General features: G+C 39.2%; 1 protein-coding gene across 7 annotated transcripts in view; it reads left to right on the top strand.

Annotated features, from left to right (window-relative positions):
- LOC105923379 (cytoplasmic dynein 2 heavy chain 1) overlaps window positions 1–13,963 on the top strand; it is a 142,078-nt gene extending 128,115 nt beyond the window's left edge. For all 7 annotated transcript variants that reach the window (XM_036149657.1, XM_036149654.1, XM_036149652.1 and 4 more), the window contains 5 exons: window positions 2,498–2,587; window positions 9,365–9,474; window positions 9,554–9,635; window positions 11,101–11,217; window positions 13,408–13,963. In XM_036149657.1, coding sequence (XP_036005550.1) covers window positions 2,498–2,587; window positions 9,365–9,474; window positions 9,554–9,635; window positions 11,101–11,217; window positions 13,408–13,569 — 561 coding nt within the window. In that variant the 3' untranslated portion in view covers window positions 13,570–13,963. The remainder of the gene's footprint in view (window positions 1–2,497; window positions 2,588–9,364; window positions 9,475–9,553; window positions 9,636–11,100; window positions 11,218–13,407) is intronic.
- Window positions 13,964–17,718: the final 3,755 nt, after the last annotated feature.

The following is a 17,718-nucleotide window of genomic DNA, read 5'->3' as shown; positions in this document are numbered from 1 at the left end:
TCTACAGGTTGCTAATAAAGCCAAATAAAATTAAAGCTCTCTATGATATTCTGAGTTAAGAGACATGGAGTAGTTTACTTTCTCAGCTAGTATTTCAAAAAGGCCTAATTACGTCTAATATTTATCCAGTTAACAGATGGTGGTTGCTACTGCATCAAAAACCTGCGTGTAAATGAACTGTGGAGACTTTTTAGGAAACATTATTATGCAAAGCTGTCAGATCACAGGCTCCAACCAGCCATTACTTATTGGGCCATTTTCAACCAGTGGAAGAGGACCAGAATGAGCTGGGGAGGTGATTTATCTATTTGGAAAATGGACCGTTTGGGGTTGTAATAATATAAAAGTATGGTATGCATAGCCGTGAGGGATCAGCTCCACTGCCCCTCTGCTCAGCTGTGCAGTAAAACATAATTAGTTGCTTGGAAAGTGGCCAAGATACCCATCAGAGCAGAGTGGTAAGCAGGGCTGCAAAACAGAAAGAAATATCCACACTGTCTATAGCCAGAGTAAAGCCCATTAATATGAAGATGTGATGCTGGTAAAACATTTTTTATTAGAAGTTGAGCCGTCTTTGGCATCATTGAGTTTTTCTGTACTAGCTGTAATTACAGGCATGTCAATATTTTCCTTTAGGGAAAACTGGGGTTCTTGAATAAATGGAAAAATTCTTCTTATTGAAAGCAGTTGCATAATTGAAGAATGTAGTTAGCATGCCACAGTAGGCTTTTTCCGGTAGATTTGCTTTTCTGCCGCCTTTGATTTGTCACCCTGATCAACGATTAGAGAACGTTTTTCAAAACACTTGCTTGTACCTTAGACGTGACACAGACTGAACTTCAGCTTGCATGTTTATATTCTCATCCTGAGGGACACACATAGTGTCTTTTCTATTTAGTTTCTGATGTTGATCTTTAGTTCACTCCAAATTCACATCCTGTAGTCTCGTTTTTGTATCTGTGTTGTGCATTTGTTTTGGTTCTACAGCTTTAAGTACTGCAGAATGCTGTAACAGTTTCAGACACAACCGTTGCCTCCCATCCGGTGCTTTATTTCACTGATGGGGGTGGGGGGGGGGTAAAAATATATCCAGAGACAATACAATATGCTTTTGGTTGCCAAGATTAGATTTTACCAATATTTTTGGATACTATTGCAATTCTTTCTTTGTGTTTTTGGAGTTTGTTTTTGTAAATATAGTACAGTTATGAATGACACTATTTAATGAATCTATGAACAGTGTAGAATATTGTAGTCCATAGATCGATGTTTTAATGCTTGTCTAGTTTTACTGCGGCAAAAAGGCTCCCTTTTTGTTTTTTATTAGCAGTAGAATAATGGTCCCATTAATCTCAAACTGTTTTGTAAAAAAAAAAAAGAAAAAAAGACACTGTTCATTACAGAATAATTTTGTATGGTATTTTAGTTTTTGAGCAGAACATAATGAAATACTGTCTAGACTGATTAAAAAGATCCTTTAATTAAAGGGTGATAAGGAGCTATAAATGAGATGTCAACTTTAGTATTGTTAACCAGTGGTTGTACTCTCACAGTGCTTACCAATTGTCTTTATTTTGTCTGACACTCTGTCACTGTTTCCTTTTTCTAATGAGTACTTGAGATGCTACCACACTAATTATTTAAAAGAAGTAGTGGCTTCTTTAATGTTTTTGCGAATGAATGTTGTCAACCAGCTTAATGAGAAGTAGTCAGCCCTGTCAACATGACAGGGCTGACTACTTTCTTTCTAACTTCCAGAAAACGAGCTGCATCCCTATTCAGCCAACATGAAAAGCAATTACATCAGTGTGTGCCTTTAAAAATGCTTCTTCAGTAAAACGGTAAAAGTCAATTATGGAGGTAGCCTCTAAAATGTATGGTATTAACATAATAGAGCTTATAGCAGTAGCACCAGCATTTTCCACTCTCTGCTTTAACGTTATGGTTTAAATTCTATTGAATGATCTTACAGAGGGATATGACTTGTGTTGTTTATTTCAGATTCTATTTACTTACCTATATGACATGATACGTGTCAGATGAGGTTGTACAATTATCGGATACATGGAAAAAAACTCACGTGGAAATCTGCTTTTGTGAAGCAAGTATTAGGAGTAGTTGAAGAGCAGCTCAACAGAGTCCAAGACTTATCAGTTACATCTGGATAGCTGGTAGCAATTGATGATTGTGGGAGAGAATGAATGATGAGCGCTTAAATCATCAATTTTATTTTATTTGTCTAATATATTTAATTCCAAAGTGTACAGATAAATCTGAGAAAGTTTAAACCAACCTTTAATTCAGCAAATCAGCAGTCCTTATATTAGTAGTGATCGAGAGAAAGACTCAGGCTGCTCGTTTTACATAGAGACACTTACCAGCAGCTAAATGTCATATAGCTTATCCTGGCCATGCTTGTCTTCAGTGTTGTGTTTTTCTCCAATAAAACTTCTAATGTTTATTTTTCTCTTTTTTTGTGTATTCACTAATGTATCAGTGTCCTGTAACGTGGCAGAATAAATGGGAAGGACCAGAGGAGCCTATGCAGTACCTTAGAGCCATCGTAACACGGGCTCTAGCTATTCAGGTAACACAACACTGTACAGTCATGAAATACGCCATCTAGTCTCTTCTTCAATTTTTCTTCCATGTAAACACAAACTATTCTAACAAATAAAAACAGATGATTGCAATAAGCATCTTTTTCCCATATTCCAATGAGAGAGAAATTCCCATCTCGTCATAAAGGTCTTAGCTGTCTGGTATTAAACACAGAATGAATATCTTGTCTTAAAAACTGAATTATTAAAATATATTTGCCATTGAAAATAAAATGGTCAAAGTGGTAGTGCAGGGTTATCTAAAACAGTATGCATGAGACGCCTTTAACTTCACTACTTTGAGAAATATACTACATACTATAACATCTTTAACTTGAGGCATGTGTAAGGTTTTTATTTTTCACATGTTAAGCTGATTTTATATTTTCAGTTAAATAATTGACCTTTAAAGGTCTTTATCAAGTCTTAAAAATTACAATTAAGTCTAATCTCTTTAAAGTTGTAGAAATATGAGGGCTGCTCAGAATTTTTGTGCGGCGCTGGATCGGTATAAACATTTTAGAAATCTTCCCATTTTTTCTTAAATCCAATGCGATTATTTAAATAGTTCTTACATTATGTGCATTTGTTTTGTTTTCCATGTTTCCTGAGATGACAAGAAGGCTTTAGATGAAAGACTTCAAAGTTTGATTTATGATCTTCAGAGTTGCCAGGGGATGCGCTTATTAAAAAACCTGCCAGAGAAATTCTGTCACGGTTTTCTACATAATGTGAAAGCAGCAGGTTGTAGGAAGTTTCACTCTTAGGTCAGTGACAGAAAATAAGGGTTCTCCTCTCAGCTGTGTCTGACTGCACGCCTACCTCAATATGCTCCAACAGACTAGGACACACACACAGACACTCAGACGTTTAGAAATAATTCATTTCTGTGCGGATGCATTTCATTATTTGATTGGAAGCACATAGCATTGTGCCTGTTTCTGTTTGCACACCCACCTGTCCTCCTGTGTCCATACATCTTCCTGATGCTTCTCGTTTTATCCTTTATACTAGCCTCACTGTCTAGCTAAACTCTATCTGTCTTCATGCATGTCTGTCTGGAGGCTGCAGTGTCCTTCACTGTCTCTTTCAGCTCATCAGTGCTGAGTGATAACTGTGTTAGCAGCTTCTCTGTATTCTCTTAGCTAATCAAGGCAGAGCCATCCAGAGCTGCTAAAGATCCAAAAGCCAGCAGCACGCTCTCCCCAGACTCATGAATCCACCGTAGCAATAACAAACTCGGATGTTTCTGCTGTACCCGAATAACCTCTGTATGATTAGCATACACTGTCTAACTTTAATATATATTACTCAATACTAGAGATGCACAATTTAGAGATTCTTCGACCAATTTCTCATCTCTGTGTTGTTTAAAGGGGAAGTCCGGTCAACAAGGAAAAATCAGGGTATCATTAGCTATAACTAAAACTAATACGTTTGTGGTTATTTAATGAACTTATCTTTAATCAATAAGAAAATAAAAACATAAATTGTCGTCTGAATCACTGTGTATGGGGGCTGACATTACTGCCCATATTTGGGCAGTAAGGGGCGTTTGACATCACATCCTGGGGCGTGGAAAAGCGGAAGCGGCGACAGCATTTCTCTCCGCTTTCCATGCAAAGTCAATAGGAGCCGTTCTACATAGCTGCGATCATCAATAATTTTTTCGGATTTCCAGAGGACTTCGCCGCTGACATTCCCAAGAGCTTTTTGCTGAAGCAACAATGCCCACGTGCATGGCCATCGGATGTTCCAACACAACTGGTAAAAGTGGAAAAAACATTGCTTATTTCAACTTCCCGATTCATGAGCCACCGGGCTCGTTGCTGGATTGCCAACTTGAACAGAGCGGATTTGCCATCTAACTTCTGGCCAGAGAGAAAACACGTCATATGCAGCAACCATTTTGAAGAAGAATGTTTTGAACATGACATGAGAGCGAGGATTTTCGGTAAGTTATTTTTTATTTTAGAATTTTTATTTAGAATTTGCGGGGATGGTCACCGAGCAGAGGGGCGGAGGGATACCACATGTGATGTGGTATCCCTCCGCCCCAGCATGTGCTGGAACACTCTTATATTTTAATATTTATACAATAATGACCACCTGCCCTTTTTACTAGAGGGCAAATGTATAACTTAAGTCACTTCAGCGATCTCTCCTCCGCTGTGTGTGGTTGTGTGCGCTCCGCTGCAGCGCCGGCAAAACCGTGCTGCGGCGGAGCGCGCACACACACACACACACACACACACACACACGCGTGTATACATATATACTGTAGGACCCGACTGAGTTTGCACTGGAAATAAGTACGCTGGATTCCGTCAAAAGTCCGGTTTCTGTCAAGAAACTCTTCTAAAAAAATCCATATTGCTATCAGACGATGACAGCTCCACGGAGCTCCCATCACTGTCATTAAGTACTTCATCACTCTCTGCTTCGTCGTCACCATGTTGGAAAATAGTGCGCCGTGATAAACAGAGCGTTGAAACTTGCTCAACTGCGGGTCCGCCGAGTGACGACAAAAAATGGGAGGTGACAGTAATATTCTTGACCAAGATGGATTCCTCCACATAAACATGATTAAATGAAAATTATTCATAATTAAAAAAACGTATAATTTTTTGCACAGTATGTAGTAGTTTTATATTTAAAGTACTTTCAGCAGTTTGAATTCTGATTTTGACCGGACTTCTCCTTTAAAAAGCTCTGACCAACCAATATTTAATTTATCCTCAAAGGATTTCTCTTTGAGTACGATAAGGACTTTCTCGCACCCTCCTGAAATACACGTATGCTGTATGGAAAAATCCAAAATTAAAATGTTTATTGTAAACTAAAGAATTTTTTTTTTTTTTTCACAAACAGAACCAGGTTGCTTAACTTCTTCTCTCTGCATCCCTGGAAATCTACCAATGCAGAAAAATCCTGCAGATTATTCGACTGTCCTATGTTTACAAGTTATACCAGGTGACACAGTGGCACAGTGGGTAGCGCTGTTGCCTTGCAGCAAGAAGGTCCTGGGTTCGAGTACACCCCTGCGTCTTTCTGCATGGAGTTTGCATGTTCTCCCTGTGCATGCGTGGGTACCCACAGTCCAAAAACATGACTGTTAGGTTAATTGGCTTCTCCAAATTGTCCTTAGGTGTGAATGGTTGTTTGTCCTGTTTGTCTCTCTGTGTTGCCCTGTGACAGACTGGCGACCTGTCCAGGGTGTACCCCGCCTCTCGCCCAGTGGGCGCTGGAGATAGGCACCAGCAACCCCCGCTATCCCATGAGGGATAAGCGGTTTGGAAAATGGATGGATGGATATTAGTTAACTAACTTTGCTTTTCCACACATCCAACTAGAGAGATGCAATATACAAAGTTGTCTTTATACCAAATCCTTTTAAAATAAATAACAGCTTTGTCCAACTTCATCCATAGGAAAGAAAAAAAAACTCTTATTTGCTGTCAGATGTGTTTTCAACTGTCTCATAGTCCTCAATGATTCATTTATTGTAACTATACACAATCCTTAAAAATCCTTGATGATTGATCATTAATTATTTCAGAGTAAATAATTAGGGAGGTGACCTCTTGGTCCTTTTTCAGCATCATATATTAGCACTTAGGACAACTTATATTATAGCTCCTGTTTGTATATTTCTTTTTTAACAAGTAGTCCTTTACCTTACACTGCCAATATTTTCAAACCAAGCATGTTTCACGACATTCAGCCGTTGGAAACAAAAAAGGCTGAAACTGAGGACCTTTGTAGTAAAACGTTCAGCCACCCTGGGATCCTCTTCCTGTTGTAGCATCCTGATAGGCATACGCCTGCAAAAATTATGGGTCTTAAAATTTCTAACTTTTTTTTTTTTTTTTTTTTTGGCTTCCTCTGACTTACTCACCAGTACTTAAAAGTGACTAACTAAGGGGCACATACACAGAGACATTTGCTTTTGCTAAATGTGGGAAACCTGGCGTTTGTGCGTTGTTCTAGTTCTGTAAGTAGAAGCTGAGGCAGATCTGTTCCTCGCAGTCTCTCTCTGCACTGATACAGTTACCATATTCAAATGAGGTATTATGCATTCATTTAGGGGAAAGCCAGCACATATTAAAATATATTTATGTAATTTAAAGCCATAACAATTTCCTTGGTATTCTGGAACACAAGGGCTGTTTGTGTTATGCAGATTTACAGAAAGAAACACAGCTTGCTAAAAGCTTCTGGTAATTATGGTGCAGGAGAGAAAAAAGGAGGATCAGGATAAGGTGTGTGAGCACAATGCCAGCCGCATGTAATCGCACATCTTTTTTTATTCTCATGTCATTACAAGTTCTTGAAGTATATTTGTATAGACTGCACATAATGATTTCTTTAGCTGATACATTTGAACTTCAATGAATGCTTTAAAATCCTAATTAATTGGTTAAAGGGATGCATTATCCCACCATTTCCATGTGCCTATTAATTTTGATATGGCTTCTCCTAAAATTTTGAGGAAAATTTTGTTTGGTCAAAACTTAGACTAAAAATACTAGTTTAGTAAATAAAAAGTGAAAAAGATACATTTAGATTTCTTCATTCATTGCTCCCATTTCATCAGCATTTGTTATGTGATATCTGTTTTCTGAGCCCGGTGCACAAATAAAGCAAATAACGGGTTCAGAACAGTTGCAGAAAAATTGGAGGATCTTGCTCCGTTTTGTGAATTCCCACCGTATTTATATTTTCTTAGAAACTTTTACACAAAAGAGTGCGGTGTCAGTGTGGCCTTCGCTTGCACGCTGAATTCTTGCAAGGCAAAGGCAAGGCAAGGCAAATTTATTTGTATAGCACAATTCAGTACAGAGACAATGCAAAGTGCTTTACATGATTAAAATACAGGAAAATATTGCGGTATTTGTGTGTTCAGAAACACGAGAATCCATCTTGTCCCACTCCCCCCTCCGCACCCGTTAGAGAATTGACCCAGCACGTGTTGGCCAATCATGTTGCATTATTGAGGTTTAAGGCGGGACATACTGCTGTGATGAAAGCAAGAGCTGCCAAGCCCACAGCTGAACCAAAATAAACATGGCAGCGCAGGAGGACGCACACATAGCAGCTGCTATCACATTTGTTTAGTCAGTATCCACAATTTCATCTTCGAAAGAAGAACAGCAAGAAGAGCTTTGTGCATTGTTGGATGACAAAGATGTTTGTGCCTGCTTACGATGTTTTCATTTGATACCAACCTTTTATAGGTGGGCATTAGGTGTCACTTCGCCCAATCAGCTTGGAAAGTGCTGCTGAATGTCCCTCCTTTCCCTAAATGGATTTGACGGGAGCAGACACAGATTGATCATGTGTAGATCAATGATTGATCATCATGATCAATCTAGCTTGCCACGTTAGCCATTAGCACCTGGGTGTGTTTAAAGAAATTTAAAGAAATAGCTAACTTTTAGTTTCCCTACCGGTGATCATAGCCAGATTCATGAAACTGTCCAAACTGTCACAGCCTGATACGTAATGTGGAATGATGCCATGCTAAAGATTCGAATTAACTCACTTTGCTTTTTGATTATCAGCATTTTCCTTCACCAGACCTGAAGTCAACACCGAGAACCGATTTGCTGTTTACCAAAGAAGATGCAAAGAGTGTAGATTGAGACCTTAATCCTACATTGACTCTCATGGCTTAAATATTTCCGCTCCAATTGTTCATGTTTGAGTGAAAAGATGCTTGGCTGTTAAAAAAGACAAACAATCTGCTCAAGCAAAATCATTTCTGGAGTTCTGCAACATTTTCCCAAAACCATAAATAGAACTAAAAAAAATGCTAAGAAGCAGGACTGTGTTGTTATATATACCCAATGAGCTGTCCTGGGGACAAAACTAAATGGTTTTTGCAGTGACACAGAAAGAAGCTGCTTATCTAATCAAAGCAGATGTCGAATCTGATGGCCTAGATCAGCATAATGGATAAGGCTCACAGGACCCTTATCTCAGCTATGCAAATGTACACTCACCAACATATTTTTTTTTTATATCTGTTTTTTTTTCTGTCCCTTTCTGTCCATTCATGTATTTATTTTTTGTATAAACAGTCAGGACTGCATGGGTACCTAAGCCCTCGACTGTGCTTTCTGTTTTTCTGTGCAACACTGCAAAGAGCAATAACGATTTCTGTTATAAATAAACAACAGAACAGAAAAATGTGCAAAAATGTTACTCCACAGTTTGAGGTTTTTAATTTATTTCCGTTTGTTATCATATCATATTTTCATCAGCTGGTAAATGTTTTTATTCGAGTATCATAAGCGTGTTTATGTGGTGATACAATGCAAGGAAAAGCCTGTTAATCACACGTTTATATCAAATATTTATTACATTTTATTCTCTAATATTTTTACTGCACCGTCTAACTCAGATGTGGACTTTCAGGTTGCAGATTGGTTCATTTTGATCAATTCAATGGCCACGTAACACCATTAAACTTGTTCAGTGTTAAATTGTTTTTTGAATCCAAACAATTACCCTGGTATGATAAGTATTTAGATCACGTATTAGATTGTGAGTTATACTCATTATCTGGAAATCATCCTCTGAACCTTTTCTGTCTGACTTGGAAGAAAATTCATGTCATGCTTGAATTATATATTATCAGAGTCTGTTTATTTTCTAAAAGATTGGTTTATAAATCTTGATGTCTGTGTATGTGTGTGTGTGTGTGTGTGTATGTGTGTGTGTGTGTGTGTGTGTGTCCCATGGTACGCCTGTGTACACAGAGTTGGGTTGAGCGTGCGAGCAGACAGGCTCTGCTCTCTGACACCGTTGATTTATCAGAGCTCTTCCACCCTGATACCTTCCTGAACGCTCTGAGACAAGAAACGGCCAGGTAAGAATGAAAGCTTGTGGGTATGAACCAAGCGCAGCTCAAAGCCTTACCTCCGATAATGCTCTTTTTCTTTCTTCAGATCCATCGGCTGTTCAATGGATAGTTTGGTGTTTCTCTCATCCTGGAGGAATCCAATTGCTCAGGCCAAGCTACAAGTTAAGGTAGATTAACATTATGTAGCAACTGACAAGTCATTTGAATTATTTTTATTTCCATATCGCTGGTTATCAAAATCAATTAAGTCTAGTGACTTAGCAATAAAATATTTATTTTTCTGAAGCATGACTTTTTCCTCACACTTTCCAACACCCCTGTCACACTATTGTGTGTCCGTCTTCAATATTAATGGGGTTAGAAGACACGCCTCATAAAGAAAAACGCTCCATCACCTTTCCTATACATCAAATACAGAAGTGCGCAAAATTTGGTCACAGTTAAGTCGAGGTACAGCTGATTTTTTTTTTTTTTTTGGGATGCAGAAAAACTTTGCCATTTGAGAGCCGCAGCTCTCACACATCATGTAAGCCGCACATGGATGCCAATGCCGGAGAATCAATGCAACTGTGACTCAAATATCACAGCAATGACCCAAAAATAATATTACATAATCCCCTGCTGTACTATGCAGACGGTTCACTCGCCCAAGGGTTTTTATACGCTGCACATAAATTACACTGCAAATCATGTATGCAAGCGGTGGATCCTACCATCAAGCTTCAGAAGGCTGTTGCCATAAACAAAACAGCGAATGGTTGACTGATAGATAATTGGGAAATAATTGAGTAAAAGACAACAAGCAAGGATTTCTTGTGTAAATAGGAAGACAGAAGCAGGAACTAAGAAGGAAACAAAATTGGACAGAAAGCAAAAGGATTTCTGCACATTAATTAGTGACGGATATGTCGGCCGTCTTTGAAATCAGTCTTGAGTGATTTAGGAATTTGATGGACAGGAATATTTAAGATATTAAGGCTCCTAATTATCCAAACAGCTCAGCTCCCCCATAATTCCTGTCCTTCATGCTGTGACCGAGGATACTATATTTGCATTGTCTTTTGAACTTTAAAGCAAATGTTTCATTTCTAGTTATGCCAATAGGACTTGGCATGATTTAAGATGCACTTAGTTAAGATGTCTAAAGAGAGACAGGAAGGGTGGAGTTTGCAGCTGCAGAGAAGGAAAGGAAACAGAGAGAGAGAGAGAGAGAGAGAGTAATTGTTGAGCTTTCTTATGCACAGACAAATACAAGCACACAATGATGCATTTTCTAAATTTGTCTCTCGCTTCCTTTCATGTTTTTTTTTCTTCCTCCGATTATAGTGATTTAGTGCTGTAGTCGTCTGCGCGTGAAAGATTTGGTGCCACGGTTCCCTTTGTCTGGCCTTCTGTGGAAAATCCCTGAGTCACTCAAACTGTGTCTCACATGTAATCTGTTTATAACTTCCTAATCAAGTGACCTCAGTGTTCGTCACCCTCTCATGGTTCCTATTTGCTCCATTAGGCCCTTATTTGAATTGGGAGCTCCATGTATGCTGCCCTTGTGAATCTCCTGCTTGACATTATTTGTTCTCCTCGTCATCACAGTCAGTTTTACGTTTTTGCCCTTCTTTCCTGTTGGATCCGTAGGTTGGTGGCCTCCAGCTGGAAGGGTGCCGTTTTGACGGGGTCCATCTGAGTGAGAACCAACACGATTCCCCCAGCGTCTCAGCTGTCCCGGCATGCTATATGGCCTGGGCCCCACAGGTAGCTCACTGTCACTGTGCTTTAAACTTTCTCACTTTAAAAAAAAAAAAAAGCTGGCAAAGCTGTCTCTGACTTGGCTGGCCTTTTAATCGACAGACTGTTTGATTTCCAATTTGCTTCACCTTTTGTTTGACCTTCAAATCTGCAAGAAAATTGATCACAACAACTAAATTACAGAGACGGGTGATTCTGGTATGTGAACGTAAGACTGAAACTCAGTTTCTTTTATTTTAAAAGATCAAAGGTGCATTTGGGGGTTCATTTGAACATAACAGCTGAGGGACACCCTTTATTTGAATAATCTCCTCTGTCTGTCAGCAGTTTTATAGGTCAAGCTTTTTGTCTCTGGCTTTACCTGTGCAAATTGACTAGACTTGCATTTCGTGTCTATCTCATTTCCATTAGAATCAGTTTGGAAACAGGAGCAGAAGGTAGTTATAGTCTAATTTAAATATGTGATGTTTAAATGTCACAACATCTGTTGGATACTGGGTGCAGGGGTGAAACGCGCCTTAATGAGATACTGTTGCAGCTTATGCTGACAGGCAGTCTGAGCATCATTTTAAACAACGTGTCGGTTCGCCCAGCATAGTCCGTAGTAAATTTGAGGGCAGCTTATATGGCTGCTGCTGTTAACTACTGTTGAATAAGTCAACAATAAATGTATTAACTAACTGATTCAGTATTGTTTCTTCAAAAATCTGCTATTTTTGTTAAACTAGTTAGTTTGCTTGGGCTGCACGGTGGCACAGTTGTTGGCATTGTTTCCTTGCAGCAAGAAGGACGGGGTCTTTCTGCACAGAGTTAGCATGTTCTCTACTGACACATGCAGAGCTCAAACACCGAAGTGCTTCTGCAGACTGCAGCCGGGGCTTTCTGCACGCACAGCAACTTGAGGAAAAGAGCTGTTTTTGTTGAGAAGCTTAAGAAAGTTAAAACGATCATTGAAAAAAGATTGCATCAACTTAGAACATTGATGTCCGCAAATTATCATGTTCAAAGCCTTAAAAAACACAGTAGTGTAATCTTGGTTTTAACTGACAATGTAAAGCATAAAAATATAAAAACAAAATATAAAAAAACATAAATCGCTAAATGCTTTTCTTGTCCGCTTCCTTTGGAATACCCTCTGAAAGCAAAGACATCAAAATGTCATATTTTGGACATACTTATTTTTCTCGTGCCTTCTCCTATATCTAGGAGCACATTTTATATAAAACTTATATAAAAAAAGACACAGTCGTATTGTTTTAAACATACAGCTCCGACTCATATATTTTGCAGCCTCTTTCAGCTTTCCCTGCAGACTTGACCCATATTTAGCTCCATGCACCTTTAACCTCTGGCCAGCTTCCTTGTCCCCGCTCAATGAAAGCATTCCCAGAGCAGGATGCTACCATGCTGTACTGTGGGGATGATGTGTTAAGGGTCATGTGCAGTTTTTTTCTTTCACATATACCATACCACTTTGTTTCTAAAGCACTTAAAAACATGCTGTCCAAAAAAAGATAACTGTAATAGTGAGAAAAGGATTAAACACACATTGTGCATGTTCGGCAAAAGGGTTTTTGGTTTCATCTGACTTTAGCACCTATTTCCACATGTCTGCTGTGTACCTTGCATAGCATGCAGGAAACTGAAAATAAAACTTCTTATTGTTTTCTTTCAACAGTTTTGCAATTCCTCTATAAAATATGTCAAAACTGACTTGGTTCTGGATCCCTGCAGCTCTTCCACAGATAGAAAACTCTGATGTCTACACAGACCGGTTAATTATGAGAGTAAATTAAACTCAATTTTATAATTTGGTGACATCTGATGGTGATAGTTTGCATTGGATGTTATTTATTAAGACATATCAGAATTAAAGGATCTGAACAGAAAGCCATGCCGTATTTTCGTGTGTTAAAAATGGTAAAAAAAAAAAAAAACCAACATGTATTATTTCCCTTCCACTTCACAGCTAGGTGCTGCTTTGTGTTGCAGCACCTAGACGTAAATCACGGATAAATACAATGTTTGTAAAATGGCCCTGTTTATAAAAAGCTCAAGCACCAAAAATGATTTTGCAAAGCAACTGTTCAAATCCTTCTTCCAGACTGTGAAACATTTTTTCAATACTTTTATGTCAACAACTTTAACGTATAGTAATAGTGTCTATATGCTAATCAGTGTTACATTTCATTGCAGGGCTCTGTAGCTGACTCCACTGATCCAGAGGAGAGCATCTGGCTGCCGCTGTACACCAGCTCAGAGAGAGTGAAGGTGGTCACTCACATCTCCCTGCCCTGTGGAGCCAACCCCAACCAGTGGATACAGACCGGAGCTGCTCTTTTCCTCAAACAACAGTGAAAGGCCGTCCTCATCATGACGCGGCCACGCACCCAAAGATAGAGCAGGACCTGACACAAGCACAACGAGCATTAGTTAAAGCAGACCTAGTGTTTACAAAATAAAATGTTGGACATTGATTATACTGTGTATCACTGTATTTTACATATTGAAGACTTTTTTTCTCTTTGATTCACCAGACAGATGGCTTTAACAGCCGTAAAATATTAATGCATACTTTGTCTTACTTTACCTCCTGTTACTTTCATAGGATTAGGCTCTACACATTGTGCACGTTACATAAAATGAGTGATTCTTATAACATAAACATGTAAGTCATGCTCTGCAAAAACATTTTGTTGCCTGTTTTATATTTATTTGTCGAAAATAAATGGACAACATCATGATTTCTGTATTTTTGATGGTACCGTTCATTATTTAGAAACCCAGACTGCCTCTTAGTTTAATTCAGATGTGGTTTACGTTCTTCAAGCTGAGAATTAGCACATTTACCAGCCCTCGGATAAATGTGTGTGGTTCAGAGAGCAGCTGATCCTCTGTGCCTCGGTGTCAGTGGGCAGAATCTTTCCACAGTAAACAATACAGATCGGCATGAAAAGCCAGCAGATTGTGATCCTCTCTCAAACGCACACACAAGTTAGTCCCTAACCTCTGTGTGATTGGTTGTAAGTCGAGGTTGAATGGAGTCAGTGAAGCTGTGATGGATGTCCGAGCAACAAGGGAGCGTGTGAGGTGGATGCGTGTGTTTCTGTGTGTACAAATCCAACCAAGAGCTCAAATTTGATTGATGGATTAATTAAGTCGTCTTCTTTCTGTGCCGGCCAATTTTTCGATCTGGTTAATGCAGTTGTACAAATGTTTGTTAATGTGTCAGCCCGTATGTTTGTGCGTGTCCGTTTTTTGTGGAGACGGAGAAAAAGAGCTGAAATGAGGGAGGAGCGGGGTTTTGTGTGCGCACTGCAGTGTGACAAAATGGGAGCGGAATGGAACAGCAGGTTTAGAAAAGTGAGGGGATTGGATTTCTGTGAAACGAGGACCTCTGGGTCAGGCGGGGGGGGGGGGGGGGGGGGGGGAGAGATGTGGGGGACGGAGGCAGAGGGAGAGAGAAATGGATCGTGTTGGCATCAGGAAAAAGTGATAAAAGACTATAAAACCTGAGTGAAACAGGAAAAGTGAGGGTGGCACAGTTGACATAATTTAGGAGGAAAAGAGAGGTTAAAGGGAAAGCTGGGTGATAGGGAAGGTGAGACGAGTGGTGAGTGATTTGTGCTAAAATTAAGGAAGGGCGTATCAAAGATGAAAAGTAGAAGGTTTTATTACTCTGTACCAGTCATGGTGACAGAGCGACCGCCGGCCTGCAGATGAGGGTAAACCCTCAGGGATGAAGATGTTCTCATCCTGGATAGGGAAGAGAAGAGTAAAGGAAGCCATTTTTTGTGGAGAGAAACCATCTATTGTTAACACGGGTGGAGGCCTCAATGTCCAGTTGTCCCCTTCTTAAAATGCTGTAATTGCGAGCATGAGTCTGCCCCTTGGGAACAATAAGCGTTTGGCAGAGCGCCAATGATCTGTTTGTGGGCTGATGGTCCTCTTTTACATGCCAGAAACCAGTTTAGATTGTCACCGTTAAACTGGTTGATCCACCATGCAAAGGTGCTGATTATAAGGCAGAGTTTACCTACAACTCCTCAGACTGAGGAAGTCTCTGAGAGAAGAGATGAAATGTTTTTATCAAAGAAGAACCCATCCAGAGGACCTACTGAAATTTTTATTATTATTATTCTACCTAGATTATTGAGATGCATCAGGATATCTACAAGAAAGCAGAGCAAGATCTACAGCTTGAAAGATACAGAGCATCTGTACCGGAAAAAGCTGTTTATATTAGATGATGATAGCTGAAAGCTAATCCAAAATGACCGTCATTCAAAAACGGGGATCTGGCTAATAACAGAAAGTTTGTTCCTCAGTTCAAATTACCTCTAAATGCTAAATATTTTGCCTGAGTTATTTGTCTCACTCCTAAAATCTTTTCAGAAATGCAGAAACTAAATTCAAACCAGCTGTTGTTGCTTTACAGGTGTTCTTTGTGCTTTGAGGACTTATAATCCTGCAAGCAGAGGTGGGAAATTGACATCAAGGACTGCAGCAAACAGACGGGGAACTTGTTTCCAAGGTGATGTGTTCAGAGGGTTTGTCTTTAAAACAAGTGACAACCGCAGATTAACAACAAAGAACTATTGTGTTTCTGTTTTTTTTTTGTGTGTGATGGTGTTCAGTAGCTGCTTTAGTGAGTCGGTTTGAATTTGTTAGTAAATCGCAGACGTGTCTGAGCAATAATTCAAATGCAGCACACACCAGCTGACAAAATAGTAATTTACATCTGCAAATTGTTAAAATGGTCCTAAAATCAGCCTTACATAAATAAGAGGACACATAACCATCACAACTGTTGCTCACCACAAAACCAAACATGTATTTGTCCTCCTCCTCTCCTCCTATTCCTAATTGCACTCTTTTTTTTTTACACCCCCCTTTACTCTTCTTAAACTTCCTCCGTCTTTTCTGCTCTGACCTCCACCATTCTCTATGTTTAAGGCATGAGCACCAAGACAATGCACCGCTTATGTTTGAGCATTTTATTTTCATCTTACTATCTCATACAGACATCTCTTAAACAACATAAGTGATTAAAATGCAGGAACATAAATAGAAACGAACAAGAATTTTTCATTTGTTTGCCTTCAGTGCAGATATGTAATCAATCCTACCGGGATTGGAGACGGATTAATTTACTGGACCACATTTATTATTCATTCCTCGCTAATATTTCCTGACCCTTGTGTTTTAGCCTGAGGCAGACAACACTCCTAATGGGCCTAGTGTCTGTGTCAGTCTTTATAAAATTGTTGTGGTAAAATTTTGAATGTTATTTACCATTAAAGGGGGCACATCATGCAAAATCCACTTTTTTTTAAGCCCTTAAATACATTTTGTGTATTTAGAGTCTCTAGGACTACAGAAATGTTGGATTTAGTTTATCCAGGTGCTGCATAGATATCTTTATTTTCTGTTTGAGTTACATTTTTCAAGCCATTCAGCACCAAAATGAGTTGCCCTCAGAGGCACCTCAGAGCAGGGGTAAAGGAGGAGCTTGTTGGTGTAAATTGACAAGGAATTCAGACCAAAGCATTGCAGTTTCCCTTTATATAGACCACAGCTGAATCGTTTCATTGTGAAAAAGAAGGCATTAAAAAGCATCATGTGTCCCCTTTAAAGGACAATCAGTAATCACCTGTGGGTGTGTCAAGCAAACAAGGATGGAGAGTTCAGAAAGTAACAAAGAGGATACACGGTTTGGTGTTTTGTTTGTTTTTAAAGAAAACCACTTACAGCAAAAACAAAGGTTTTACCCTGAGGAGAACTCAACCTTTTAGAAATGAAACTGAACCGAAAACCTTTGACTGGGGCTGACTGCTCAGTGAGGTACTGGTGGGAGCCGTTGGGGCAGCCAGAGGGAGAAGCTGCTTTCTGGACAGCTAAGCAACCTGGAGGTCCAGGTGAGCTAACCATACCGCTGTTTTCTCATCCCTGCCCAAACCAGTCCCTGTAGCCATTATTCTCATCCATTTAACCACATATGAAGTTCATTGTAATGTTTTTAATACTTTTGGCATTATTCAGCTTCCATTAGATCATAACATGACGTAGATTACAAATTGCTCAAGAGGAGCGTGAAATGGAAGGAAACACAGTCAGATGGAGGAGGTCCAGGAATGAAAGCATTACTGACATTAGGTTAAAATGGTAGAAAGCTGCAAATGAAAGGATAACAGTTGATACGTACACCATATTTAGTGAACAAATGTTTACAACACCAAGAAAAAAAAGTTATTTTACTCTATTAGTGTTTCAAACACAAAAATGAACTCATGTACTTACAGCATTTTATCAACACCAGTTTCATTTCATGCAGGTTTTTTTACTTTCCAGTTAGTCAAACCTTCAGTTATTTTTGCTGTATATTTACATGTAATACAATGAAAATACAATCAAATTTTAAAGCCCATGGTGCAGCTGTGGTGGCACAGGGTTAGTGCATGTGACCCATCTACACGTGTCTTAGTCCTCGACGTCGCTGTCCCAGGT

Source organism: Fundulus heteroclitus, chromosome 18, assembly GCF_011125445.2.
Source record: "Fundulus heteroclitus isolate FHET01 chromosome 18, MU-UCD_Fhet_4.1, whole genome shotgun sequence".
In the NCBI taxonomy this organism is placed as follows: domain Eukaryota; kingdom Metazoa; phylum Chordata; class Actinopteri; order Cyprinodontiformes; family Fundulidae; genus Fundulus; species Fundulus heteroclitus.
Note: the sequence above shows the minus strand (reverse complement) of the source record. Positions and strands in the feature narration are given on the sequence as shown.